This window comes from Manis pentadactyla, chromosome 17 (assembly GCF_030020395.1).
Source record: "Manis pentadactyla isolate mManPen7 chromosome 17, mManPen7.hap1, whole genome shotgun sequence".
NCBI lineage: Eukaryota > Metazoa > Chordata > Mammalia > Pholidota > Manidae > Manis > Manis pentadactyla.
In genome coordinates this window covers 6367291-6380182 of record NC_080035.1, presented here as the reverse complement: position 1 = coordinate 6380182, position 12892 = coordinate 6367291, and the positions used below count along the sequence as shown (strand labels likewise).

The 12892-nt window shown below is 38.7% G+C and overlaps 1 protein-coding gene across 14 annotated transcripts in view; it reads right to left on the bottom strand.

Annotated features, from left to right (window-relative positions):
• Positions 1-12892, bottom strand: part of RCBTB1 (RCC1 and BTB domain containing protein 1) — a 103888-nt gene that overhangs the window by 72631 nt on the left and 18365 nt on the right. For 8 of the 14 annotated variants that reach the window (XR_005034040.2, XR_005034041.2, XM_036932563.2 and 5 more), the window contains 3 exons: positions 3844-3919; positions 3565-3734; positions 2839-2989 (listed from right to left, as the gene is read on the bottom strand). The exons of 1 other annotated variant lie outside the window; for it this stretch is intronic. Coding sequence is in view for 9 of the 13 variants with exons in the window: in XM_036932563.2 (XP_036788458.1) it covers positions 2839-2989; positions 3565-3690 (277 nt within the window). In the remaining 4 variants the exon portion in view is untranslated. Of the gene's footprint in view, positions 1-2838; positions 2990-3564; positions 3735-3843; positions 3920-12892 lie in introns of those variants that run through there. 5 more of the 14 variants (XM_036932559.2, XM_057494568.1, XM_036932560.2 and 2 more) reach the window with 3 other exon arrangements.

Here is a 12892-nt window from a genome sequence, read left to right as displayed (position 1 = left end):
TTAATATTGTCAAAATGGCCATCCTGCCTAAAGCAATCTACAGATTCAATGCAATCCCTATCAAAACACCAACAGCATTATTCAACAGACTAGAGCAAATAGTTCTAAAATTCATATGGAACCACAAAAGACCCTGAATAGCCAAAGCAATCCTGAGAAGGAAGAATAAAAGGGGGGCAATTATGTACCCTGACTTCAAGCTCTACTACAAAGCCACAGTAATCAAGACAATTTGGTACTGGCACAAGAACAGACCCATAGACCAATGGAACAGACTAGAGAGCCCAGATATAATAAACCCAAGCATATACAGTCAATTAATATATGATAAAGGAGCCAAGGATATACAATGGGGAAATGACAGCCTCTTCAACAACTGGTGTTGGCAAAACTGGACAGCCAAATGCAAGAGAATGAAACTGGATTATTGTATAACCCCATACACAAACATAAACTCGAAGTGGATTACTAAAATTCATATGGAACCACAAAAGACCCTGAATGGCCAAAGCAATCCTGAGAAAGAAGAATAAAGCAGGGGGGATTTTGCTTCCCAACTTCAAGCTCTACTACAAAGCCACAGTAATCAAGACAATTTGGTACTGGCACAAGAAGAGACCCACAGACCAGTGGAACAGAATAGCCAGATATTAACCCAAACATATAAGGTCAATTAATATACGATAAAGGAGACATGGATATACAATGGTTACAGCTGGTGTTGGCAAAACTGGACAACTACATCTAAGAGAATGAAACTGGATCACTGTCTCATCCCATACACAAAAGTAAACTCAAAATGGATCAAAGACCTGAATGTAAGTCATGAAACCATGAAACTCTTAGAAAAAACATAGGCAAAAATCTGTTGGACATAAACATGAGCAACTTCTTCATGAACATATCTCTCTGGCAAGGGAAACAAAAGCAAAAATGAACAAGTGGGACTATGTCAAGCTGAAAAGCTTCTATACAGCAAAGGACATCATCAATAGAACAAAAAGATATCCTACAGTATGGGAGAGTATATTTGTAAATGACATATCTGACAAGGGGTTAACAACAAAAATATATAAAGAAAACATATGCCTCAACACCCAGAAAGCAAATAACCCTATTAGAAAATGGGCGGAGGATATGAACACACAATTCTCCAAAGAAGAAATTCAGATGGCCAACAGGCATATAAAAAGATGCTCCACGTCGCTAATTATCAGGGAAATGCAAATTAAAACCACAATGAGATATCACCTCACACCAGTTAGGATGGCCAATATCAAAAAGACTAAGAACAACAAATGCTGGCGAGGATCCAGGGAAAGGGGAACCCTCCTACACTGCTGGTGGGAATGTAAATTAGTTCAACCATTGTGGAAAGCAGTATGGAAGCTCCTCAAAAAACTCAAAATAGAAATACAATTTGACCCAGGAATTCCACTCCTAGGAATTTACACTAAGAATGCAGTTTCACAGTCTTAAAAAGGCATATGCACCCCGCACCCCTATGTTTATCGCAGCACTATTTACAATAGCCAAGAAATGGAAGCAACCTAAGTGTCCATCAGTAGATGAATGGATAAAGAAGAGGTGATACATATACACAATGGAATATTATTCAGCCATAAGAAGAAAACAAATCCTACCATTTGCAACAACATGGATGGAGCTAGAGGGTATTATTTTCAGTGAAATAAACCAGGCGGAGAAAGACAAGTATCAAATGATTTCACTCATCTGTGGAGCATAAGAACAAAGAAAAAAACCAAAGGAACAAAGCAGCAGCAGACTCACAGAACCAAGAATGGACTAATAGTTGCCAAAGGGAAAGGGACTCGGGGGGTTGAGTGGGAAGGGAGGGAGAAGGGGAATAAGGGGCATTACGATTAGCACACATAATGTAGTGGGGGGTGGGGGGGCACGGGGAAAGCAGTATAGCACAGAGAAGACAAGTAGTGACTCTATAGCATCTTACTACGCTGATGGACAGTGACTGTAATGGGGTATGTGGTAGGGACTTGATAATGGGGGAAATCTAGTAACCACATTGTTGCCCATGTAATTGTATATTAATGATACAAGAAAAAAAAAGCTCAATACTAACACCTCTCGCAACAACCAAGGGGGCTGTGGCTCCCCAGTCTGGAGACAGAAAGGCAGAGATGAATACTGTGTCCCAAATGCAACCATATAGGATTACCCAACACAGAACCTAGGACATGTGCTAGGAAGACAGCAACAGCTAATGTGCCTAAAATATAAGGGAAAGAGCTTAGGTCATATACAACATTTTCAGAGTTCTGGTTGCCCACAGTACAGATAAATTGCCAAGGAAGGATGTATAGTGTCCTTCCCCAGTGACCTTGGGGAGGCAGTGAGAAAAAGGAGAACAATCTATCCCACTTTCTTTCCACATGGCACCCACATGAATGCCAGGGAATAAATGAAGATTTCTTAAATTTCAGATTTAGGAACGACACAAAGAAAGGAAAACCATCATTACCTGTGGTTGTAAAAATGTATCAAGTAAAACCTGGAAGCTGCTTTGCTACCACAAACCCACTGAGCAATCAGGCTGAAGGACCACTCTGCTTGCTCCACCCAACCTTCCACTGCTTCACGTCAGTAACCTGAACGTCCCAAGTCTGCTTAATTTGTAGGTCACGCTACAGCTGTTTCAGAGTTAGCCTGAGGTTTTTAACTTTTACCAGCTGTGTTTACTTCCCCTCAGAAAGTAAGGAACAAACCACTTGAAATTAATTATTTGATGCAGCCCTACCTCCCCTTAGCTTAGAATTAACTGGCTCGATTTCCCATAAACTGGCTTTGTTCCCTCTTTACCTTCAGTGCTGAGAAGAACATGTGGTCCACTCCCATAACTAAGGCTTTTAATCTTCTTTCCACACAAGGCTTCCAACTTTTTGGGTACCAGTATACTCTGGTTATCTCCAGTTCCTAGACAGTTACTATAGTTCAGTCCAAATACAAAGACCTAGAAAACAGTTTTTTTCTGAGTTGCTTGACCAGTGTTACACAAAGTCTCACTTTTCTGCTCTGAAAATAAGACACACTCAAATTCAGTTTGACATCTCAGCAGGTAGGAAGAGACTAATCAGGTTAATAAGAAAAATTCAACCCCTGCTGATATTACCTAAGTTTTACAATAGCTCGCTATCCTATAAAATTCAAAGAGTAGTAGGGAATAGTAAGATATTAAATCAAGAAACTGAAAAAAGAGAAAAATTATATCAAACGTACAGTCTTCTTGAATTTGAGATTCTCTTTATCCCCACCTTTTCAGAAGACTAGGAGGTGGGCCAGGCTAGACACATCTGGGAAAGCAGTAGGAGAGATAAGCCTGAAGGAAAGGTAAGGCCTGCCAAAAGGGATAAAGTGCCAGGAAAAGTAGAATGCATCTTCCACTGAAGTATTTCAAAACAGAGATTAATAGGATTAAATTTACATTTTGGGACAATCATGCTGGCTGCAACCTTTTCTCAATCTTCAAAATGTACACTTTAAATCTCACTGCCTGAAAGCACCCTCCGGGTCTTAGGAGATGCTTACCTCATCACTGTTAGTGACATAGAGCGCTTCATTGGCAGAGGTACCAAAGACACAGGCTTTTCGAATACATGCAATTTCTTGAGGTGAGAGCAGAGTGAAGATTGGCCACTTCCCTACATCCACCATGACTCTGGCTTCAAGTAATTCTTATTAATAAGCCAACATCTCTGCTGTAACAAACAAAAAGGATTCCAAGACAAATAAATAACCACTTATCTAAAAGAAAGGCGATATATTAATGAAAGGAAACAAAAATTAATTCCAGAATAAACTACCTACCTTTGGTTAAATGGAAAGCTCACTTTCCCCAGCAACACGTCCAATCATTCCTCTACCTTCAGATCTGAGCCTTTTCCTGTAATAGAAGGAACAACTTGCTGGAACCAATTGTTTGTCTTGCCTGCTTGTAAGCCTGTGCTTCTCTGTTACGCATATGCTTATACACAACCAGACAGCAGAGAGTGGAGAGAAGACATGCTAACTGGATGAAACCAGGGTCTCTCACCAGGTGTTTTATCTTCAGGTACTGAGATAAAGTTAAAGGTACTAGTTTGTCTAAGACACTTAATTCTCAACTAGGAGACAGGGATGTATGGAGGGGAAGGAGAGGGAGTAAGTGGGAGAGAAAGACAGACTGTGTGTGTGTGTGTGTGAGCTAAAAATCAGAATCATTACCACTACCTCACCAATCTCCTGCTACCACCCCTAACACTGAAAGACCACTACCCCTTACAAAAAAAATCTCTGCCACACTGAGCCTCTGTTTAATTATAGGAATAGGACACCCCTCAGATAGTCTAGAGCGGCAAAAGTATTAAGAATTTAAGAAGCACTATCCTAAGATTTGCTGGATGAAATCATAAAAGAAAAAATATTCTGATTCTTATGTATATGACATTTTCTATATACATACAAATTGTTTTCCATTTCACATTGAGAAGTTATCATATGAACAAAGGCAAGACAATTTTACCCTAATTTTGGTGTTAGAGCTGATAATCATATAATGAGAGTAAGTTAGCTTAAACAGTACCCTATGAAAAGCAGAGATAGGTATAAATTTCCAAAAAACTCTAAACCTGATCTGTTTAAGGAGTCTTACACAAAGAATCCTGGTCATGGCTCCACTCTTCTAGGGCTAAAAAGTATTTCTAGAAATTCAAGGGACTGTATAAACACAAAGCTCCATTGTGCCCAGTAAGTTTCCTGGCTCTCATCTCTGGAAATGGAAATAGAACTAAACAGTTGACACAACCAGGGTTTCCTAAGGAGGGATGGAACTCCTGAAGTTCCTTCCTACTCACCCTCTTCCTTAGACCTCTAAAAATAGCCAAGAGAGGCAAGCTTGAGACCAAGGTCCTTCTGGCTCCACCACCTTTGACAGAACCTGTATAGAGACAGCCTTGAGGCTTGGGCATACTTAGCCAAGGCCTCAGCTTCCACCATCCAGAGACTTTCCCCATAAGCACCAACTTGGATGACAAGGATCAGGTGCCCACTATGCCCCCAGCATCACACCAAATATTTAATGGGCCTAAACGCCATCAAGACAGCCTATTTCCTATCACTGCACAGCCAGACTCCTGGAATAACATTCGAACATTCTGAAGTGTGCTTGCATAGTGTGTGTGTGTGTTGGTGGGAAGAGGTTAAGGATCTCGGGGGAGGATAAAAACCAATATATAAACATGTTAAAGAATTTTTGTTTCATATGGTACAAGGGGGTATAGGAAAGTAAGCCTCCCTACCATCACCCCTGACCCCCTCCTTCCCAAAGACAGCCAGCATTATCAGTTAACAGTTGTTTTTCTTTCCAGAGATAAATGTATACTTACATAAGCATTATATGTATGTCAAAGCCTTTTTTCCCTTATTTAACCACAAATCTTGGAAAAATCAGTCTATATTAGTAGAGGCAGACTTCATTTCAGTGGTACCGTACAGCATTCTATTACATTGATTTAACAACTGGCCTGTTTCTCTGAGAGACATTTAACTCAATTCGAGTCTTTTTCTAACAGGAACAATACTGCAATAATTGTTACATATATTACTGATATACACCACAGTGTATCATCATGGTGTCTTGGTTTTGTTTAAACTTAAATTTCTCTTATGATGAGTGAGGCTGGGCATCATTTTAAAAAATAATCAAAATGATAGCAATAGTAAGAACTGATGCTTCTTGACCATCTGTGTGCCAAGCACTGTTCTAAGTATTTTGCACTTATCAATTCATTTAATCCTCACTTCATAGACAAGGAAATAGAGACAAAGAGATTTTAAGAATTTGCTCAAACTAGTAAGCGCCAGAGTCAAGACCTGTAGCCATGCAGTCCAGAGTCAGGGTGTACACTCCTCTCCCCCTGGTCTCAAGAGTTTAGGAGGTGAGTTTATCCTTTTACATAAAGCCCCTGTTTTTTCCACTGGACTGTTTTTCTTTCCTCTGTTCTTTATTTATAGGTGCTCTTTATATGGTAAGAAGACTGTCTTAAATGCTTTTTGAAGTAACCAAAAAGAGACCCCTCCCAAATGGTCTGCCTTGTGCTTCTTACAGAGAAAGGAGTCACAACTGAAACAGTGTAAATGTCTGTAGACAGGTAGATGAATTCCAAGAAAATCCAGAACCATATTTCCCTAGAATATGAACCATATCAGTTAGCTCAAAATTTAATATTGTATGCAATACAGAATTAAGTTTTAAATAAACAGGAAAAAAGAATTAACCAAAAAGATAAGATTTATCACATTTAAAATTACAACACAAATAGATATTACCATTCAAAATCACACAATTTCCTGACAGCAGCACAATTATTCTGAAGTCACTAAACAGTTATAGGCAACTGTGCCTCAATGGTTTGGTAATCTACTGAAAAATCAAACTAACTTTCATAATGATGGCTTAGTGTATGAACTGAATTTACACATTGCTCAATTACTTGAAGCTTTATTTTACAAGATATTTCTCCAGACCTGTAATTTAAGAGTCAATATAAAAACAGATCATATAACATGTCCATACCCACCATAAAAACAAGAAAGCATCACCTACTGGCATGGTGGAAAGGACTGAGTATTAAGAACTGTGTTTTAGTCTGAAGTTTGCTTTTAATCCATCAGTGTGATATACCACATACCTTTCTGAGCCTTGGTTTCCCAGAAATCTGTTCTGTCAAATTCTATAATTTTATATTCAAGGTGTAATGAAGAAGCTATGGGAGATTTCTGAATGCACAAGAACAAGGGCACTAATGTTGATCATGCAAGTAATTACTCAGCAACACAATCCAGTGAGCAAATAAAGAGCACAAAGAAACTAACAATGATCAAAGACCTACTGTGCTGTAGACACTGTGTTAGGCAGCTTCACATACATCATTTCATTTAATCTTCACAATACTCTTGTAAGGAAGAGATCATGATCTGTTCTTAGATGTGGAAGGAGGCTTGGAGGTGAAATGACTTTCCAAAGTCACAGAGCAACATAGTTAGGATTAAACCCAGACTCACATTGGCCTTGGCCCTTCAATGGGTAAACTTCCTCAACATTACTTCCTTCTGACTTTATCTTGCCTCATAAATGTACAACAGCATCTGTTTTTGAAATGCTTCAAACTCAAAAAGTACTTCCAAGAAAAATATGTACTCCAAAGTCCCCCTGTCTAGATTTGTCTGGTTAAACCACTGGGAAGCAGACCCTGGAAACCAACTGGGACCTTTTATCCTCAGGGAGTTCAAAAGAGTGTGAGCACAAGGTGAATCCTTGGGCTATAGACTGCTAAGGCACACAAAATATGTGTTCATTTGACTCTGCTCAACTTGGGCAGCTGGTAACATTAACAGGATATCCTCAGATTCAAAAAAGATTCTCTCAAGGTTTTGTGGAGGGATTAAAACTCATGATGTGCTATATGCTGGACAGAACAGATCTGAGTCCTGAACTTGGGCATGTGGCATATGTGGGCATATCTTTACCAAGGCAGCACAATGTAAATACCACCAAAATTTTTAAATTAACTCAAGATTACCACCATCATGTAATAATTAGATTATTGTAGTGTGATGTTTAATTACTCCATTTTCCTGGAGGCATTTGCACCTTTGCTAGTACAAAGAAAATCATATTAAGGTATTCTATCAACTTCATAGACTTAGTATTTGACCCTCTATCACAAAATTATAAAATGTATATACTACTAATCCAAACAGCTAAAGCAGGTGGAATCACCAAAAATAAGCATTTAATCTGTCATGAAATCTACATCAGACTTAAGAACGCTGTGGCTGAAAATGACTCAGAAATATAAAGATCTATCACAAGAAGAGAGCTGTTAGGACAGTTTTGATGTCTTATGATATCTAAATTTGCTTAAACATGAAGTAGAAGTATAAACAGTTTTTTCTAATTGTATGAATTTCACTTTAAAGGAATATAAATATAAATATAGTTCAACATTTCATTTAAATCACCTCTCCACAGGTTGCAAAACAAATTCAGATGCTTAAAATAATAATATGTGAACTTATTCTATTAACATACTGAGGAGACACTGCTAATAGGGAAGAATCTTCAAATTGCCTGCTCAACCTAGACCATCCTGCATAGGCACATACTTTGGTGAGTATTCAAAGTGATTAAGTATCTTAAGGAAGGTAACCCAATGCTTTTCCTTCCCTTATTACTATACATCCCTCAAATGAGGTATCCTGAGGGAAGATGTTAAGAAAAAGCTAAATTATGCACTTATTCCCAAGTTAAAAAAAAAAACTAAAACAAACAGAACACCCCACAAGAAACAAATGTACCCTATAAGGTTTAGCTATGCTATAAAATAATACGTTATATGATTACAATTTTTTCAAATAAAATATTACAGAAAAAAGGATTCATACACACCAAAATAGATTTCTCTGGAGAAATCAGAGGTGATTTTATCTTTATTTGTATTATTTAAATATATTCCAAATTTCTATAACAAATATTCTGTGGTCAAAAGATAAAAAAAATTTGAAAACACAAGATTATTGTTCAAATTATGTTTACTCCCTAAGATGTTTAAAGTTTTAAGTGGTATTATTGCCTTAAATTCTTAAACTAGGGTGGTAAACTATTTCAGACAAGTCTGTAAAATGAATTATTAGTTTAAAATTAAATATATAAAGTTGGGAAGGGGAAAGATGGCAGAGTAGGAAGGCAAGGCAGAAACCTCCTCCCACACACACTCCAAGGAAGAAACTACAGCAAATACAGCTAACCCTGAAAAGGACCTGAAGACTGCAGGACAGACCACCCACCCCTGGGGAAGAAGAGAAGTCCACACAGGGAAGGGTAAAGTGGCAGAGCCATAGTTCGATCAGGACCCTAGCCCTTCCCCCATCCCAGCCCACAAGTGTGAGGGAGACAAAGGAGCAGGGAGGGGATAAGCAGTAAAGAACTCTGTACACACAGCCCTGGAAATCTGCTCTGGGAACACAAGCCCACAATGCACTGGGCTTTGGTGATTAGCAGAGCTGGACACCAGGCACAGCTGGAGCACTCTGGAAGGCAGAGACTCCTGCTGCTTGTGGAGGACAGGCAAGCTCCACGAGTTCCACTGAGCCCCAACACGGAGATGGCAGTTTGAAAGATTTTCCAGCAGTGGGAAGGGTGCCAGAGAGGGAAGAGTTGGATGGAGCTCTCTTCACAGAAAGAGCAGGTGGATGGCACTTCCCCAGCCCTCCCATGGCCCTACAGGGCACTCGCAAGAGCCCCAAACACTCCATTTCCCTCACTGGAAGCTCAGCCCTGAGGCAGTTCCCTGCACACCTGCCTGCCTGTCAGCTCAGCAACGTCAGATTTTACTACCTGGCAGCTACCTGGTAGGCACAGGGAGGCTTTCACAGCTTTTCTGGACATATCTCAGCCTAAATGGGAAGGCGCCTGTGAAAGCCAGGTCCAGTGCTCCTTCCTCCTCGCAGGCAGCCCAGCCCCATATTGCCCACCTGGCCACCATGCTGCCACATGCCTGCACATGCTGCCACAGCATCCTCCCTGCCCAGTTAGCCCAGTAGTACTGCCATCACTGCAGGGCAGACAGAGGGCAGCCCTGATTACAACAATCCCAGCAGAAGTCATGCTAGCAAAGGGCCAGCTGAGGCAAACTGCCATCTCCAGTGGACTGAGATAGACCACTGCCGGCAGACAGACAGAAAGGCGGCCCGCCTATAGCCCACCATCAGCACTGGGGCTCTACTGCAAAGGACAAACAGGCACTGGCGAGTAAAGAATTGTGAGATTCTGGGCACCAGAGGATGTCCTTCTCATAAAGCCATTACTCTTTGGACTAGGAAGCACACCAGATCCATCTAATATAAAGGAAGAAACACAGAAACCCTGACAAAATGAGGAGCCAGAGGAATATATTTCAAACAAAAATACAGGATAAAGACACCAGAAAGAGAGCTAAATGAAATGGAGTTCACCAATCTTCTTGATAAAGATTTCAAAGTAACAGTCATAAATATGTTCACTGATTTGTGGAAAAGTATTGATCTCAGGGAGGATTTCAACAGACAGAAGAACTGAAAAAAAAGCGACTCAGAGCTGAAGAATATACAGTAACTGAATTGAAAAATACAATGGATGGAATGAATAAAGATTGCTGCAAATAAAACAACACCAAGAAATATAATAATTAAAATGACAAAGATTAAGAATAAGGAGAGGATACTGTAAATAGATGGAGAGAGAAAAAAAGATTACTTATAAGGGCAACCCCATCAGGATATCAGCAGATTTCTCAGCAGAAACCTTACAGGCCAGAAAGGAGAGGGCATGAAATATTTAATGTACTGAAACAGAAGGATCTTCAAACAAGAACCCTCTACCCAATAAGGTTATCATTCAGAATTGAAGGAGAGATTAAAACTTTCACAGATTAATGAAAGTTAAAAGAATTCACCACCACTAGACCAACCTTACAGGATATATTAAATGAACTTGTGTAGATGGAAATGTTCTTAACCCTAAATATTTTTCATCAGTGAAAATAAACCCACATTAAAGATAGCAGACTAATACTTACCAAGCAAGTATGGAGTTAAAAAAACAAGTAGTAAAACCAACTATATACACATCACTCAAGGGATACACAAAAAATGCTGATTATGACATCTAATACATAAGGGATGGAGGAGGAAGAAGAAAAGAGTAGTACTTTTAGACTGTGTACACAAAAAATTTAAAAAACAAGAAATCGAATCACAGCACTAAAGAAAATCTATCAAAAAACAACAGAGGAGAATAAGAGAGGAAGAAAGGATAAAAAGGATCTACAAAACAACCAGAAAACAATAAATTAACAAAATGGAAATAAGTACACACCTATCAATAACTACCTGAAATGTAAGTGGACTGAATGCAACAATCTAAAGACACAGGATGGCAGAATGATCAAGAATCAAGACCTGTCTCTATGCTACCTACAAGAGACTCATTTCATACTTAAAGACGTACACAGACTGAAAGCGAACAGACAGAAAAAGATATTTCATGCAAATAATATGGAGACAAAGGCAGGAGTAGCAGTACTTGTATCAGACACAACAGACCTCAAACAAAGTAAGACGACATTATATATTGATAAAAGGATCAGTCCAACAATAGGATATAACCATTATAAATACCTATGCACCCAACATAGGAACACCTAAATGGGTAAAACAAATACTAATAGAATTAAAGAGGGGAAATAGATTGTAACACTTTCATTTTAGGAGACTTTAATACACAATTCACATTAATAGATCAACCAGACAGACAATAAATAAGGAAACAGAGGCACTGAACAATACATTAGGGCAGATGGACTTAACAGATATTTACAAAACACACCAACCAAAATAGAAGGATACACATTTTTCTCAAGTGTACATGGAATGTTCTCCAGAACACATCACATACTAGGCCACAAAAAGAGCCTCAATAAATTTTAAAACACAAATTGTATCAAGTAGCTTCTTAGACCACAATGGTATGAAACTAGAAATTTACACAAAGAAAGTAAAAAAGCCAGAAACACATGAAGGCTAAACAACATGCTTCTAAATAATCAGTGGAACAATGACTAAATTAAAATAGAAATCAAGCAATACATGGAGACAAATGAAAACAAAAATACCACAGTTCAAAATTTGTGGGATGCCACAAAAGTGGTTTTAAAACGGAAGTTGATAGCAATACAGGGCCACCTCAAGAAACACGAACTGTCCCCCCCAAAAAACAGCCTAAATGCACATTTGAAGAAATGAGAAAAAGAAGAACAAATGAAAGCCAAAGTTAGTAGAAGGATAGACATAATAAAGATCAGAGCAGAAATAAATAAAATAGAGAAGAATAAAACAATAGAAAAGATCAATGAAATCAAGAGCTGGTTTATTGAGAAGATAAAATAGATAAAACCCTACCTAGATTTATCAAGAAAAAAGGAGAGAGGACACACAAATAATCAAAATCAGAAATGAAGAAGGAATAGTCACAATGGATACCACAAAAATACATAATTAGAGAATACAAGGAAAATTATATGCATATAAGTGGGACAACTTAGAAGAAATGGACAAATTCATAGAAAAGTACAGTCTTCCAAGATGACCCAAGAAGTAACAGAAAATGAACAGACCAATTTCTAGCAATGAAATCAAACTGGTAATCAAAAAACTCCCACACAAATTCCAGATCCAGAAGGCTTCACAGCTGATTCTACCAAATATTTAAAGAACAAATAGCCATATTTCTCAAAGTATTACAAAAAGTAGAAGAGGAGGGAATACTTCCAAATTCCATGAGACCAGCATCACTCTAATACCAAAACCAGATAAAGACAACAAAGAGAGAAAATTATACACAATTATCCCCGATGAACACAAAAGCAAAAATCCTCAACAAAATATTAACAAACCTATCAAAAACACATCAAAATGATCATCCATCATGACCAAGTGGGATTTTTTCTAGGGATGCATGATGGCAGAATATTTGTAAGTCAATCATTATACACCACATCAGAAGAAGGATAAAAACCACACAATCAATCATACCTTGATTAAAGATGGCAGCATGAGAGGTGAGACAGACACCTCCTCCTAAAACCACATACAATATGAAAATATAATTAATACAACTAATCCTGAAAGAACAACAGGAAAGCAGGCTGCACCAGACTGCATACATCTGGAGAAAAGAACAGACCTCATGGAACAGGGTAACATGAAAGCCATGACCCAGCAGGACCCAAGGCCTTCTCCCTCTCCAGCACACTGGCAGGAGGAAGAGAAACGGAACCGG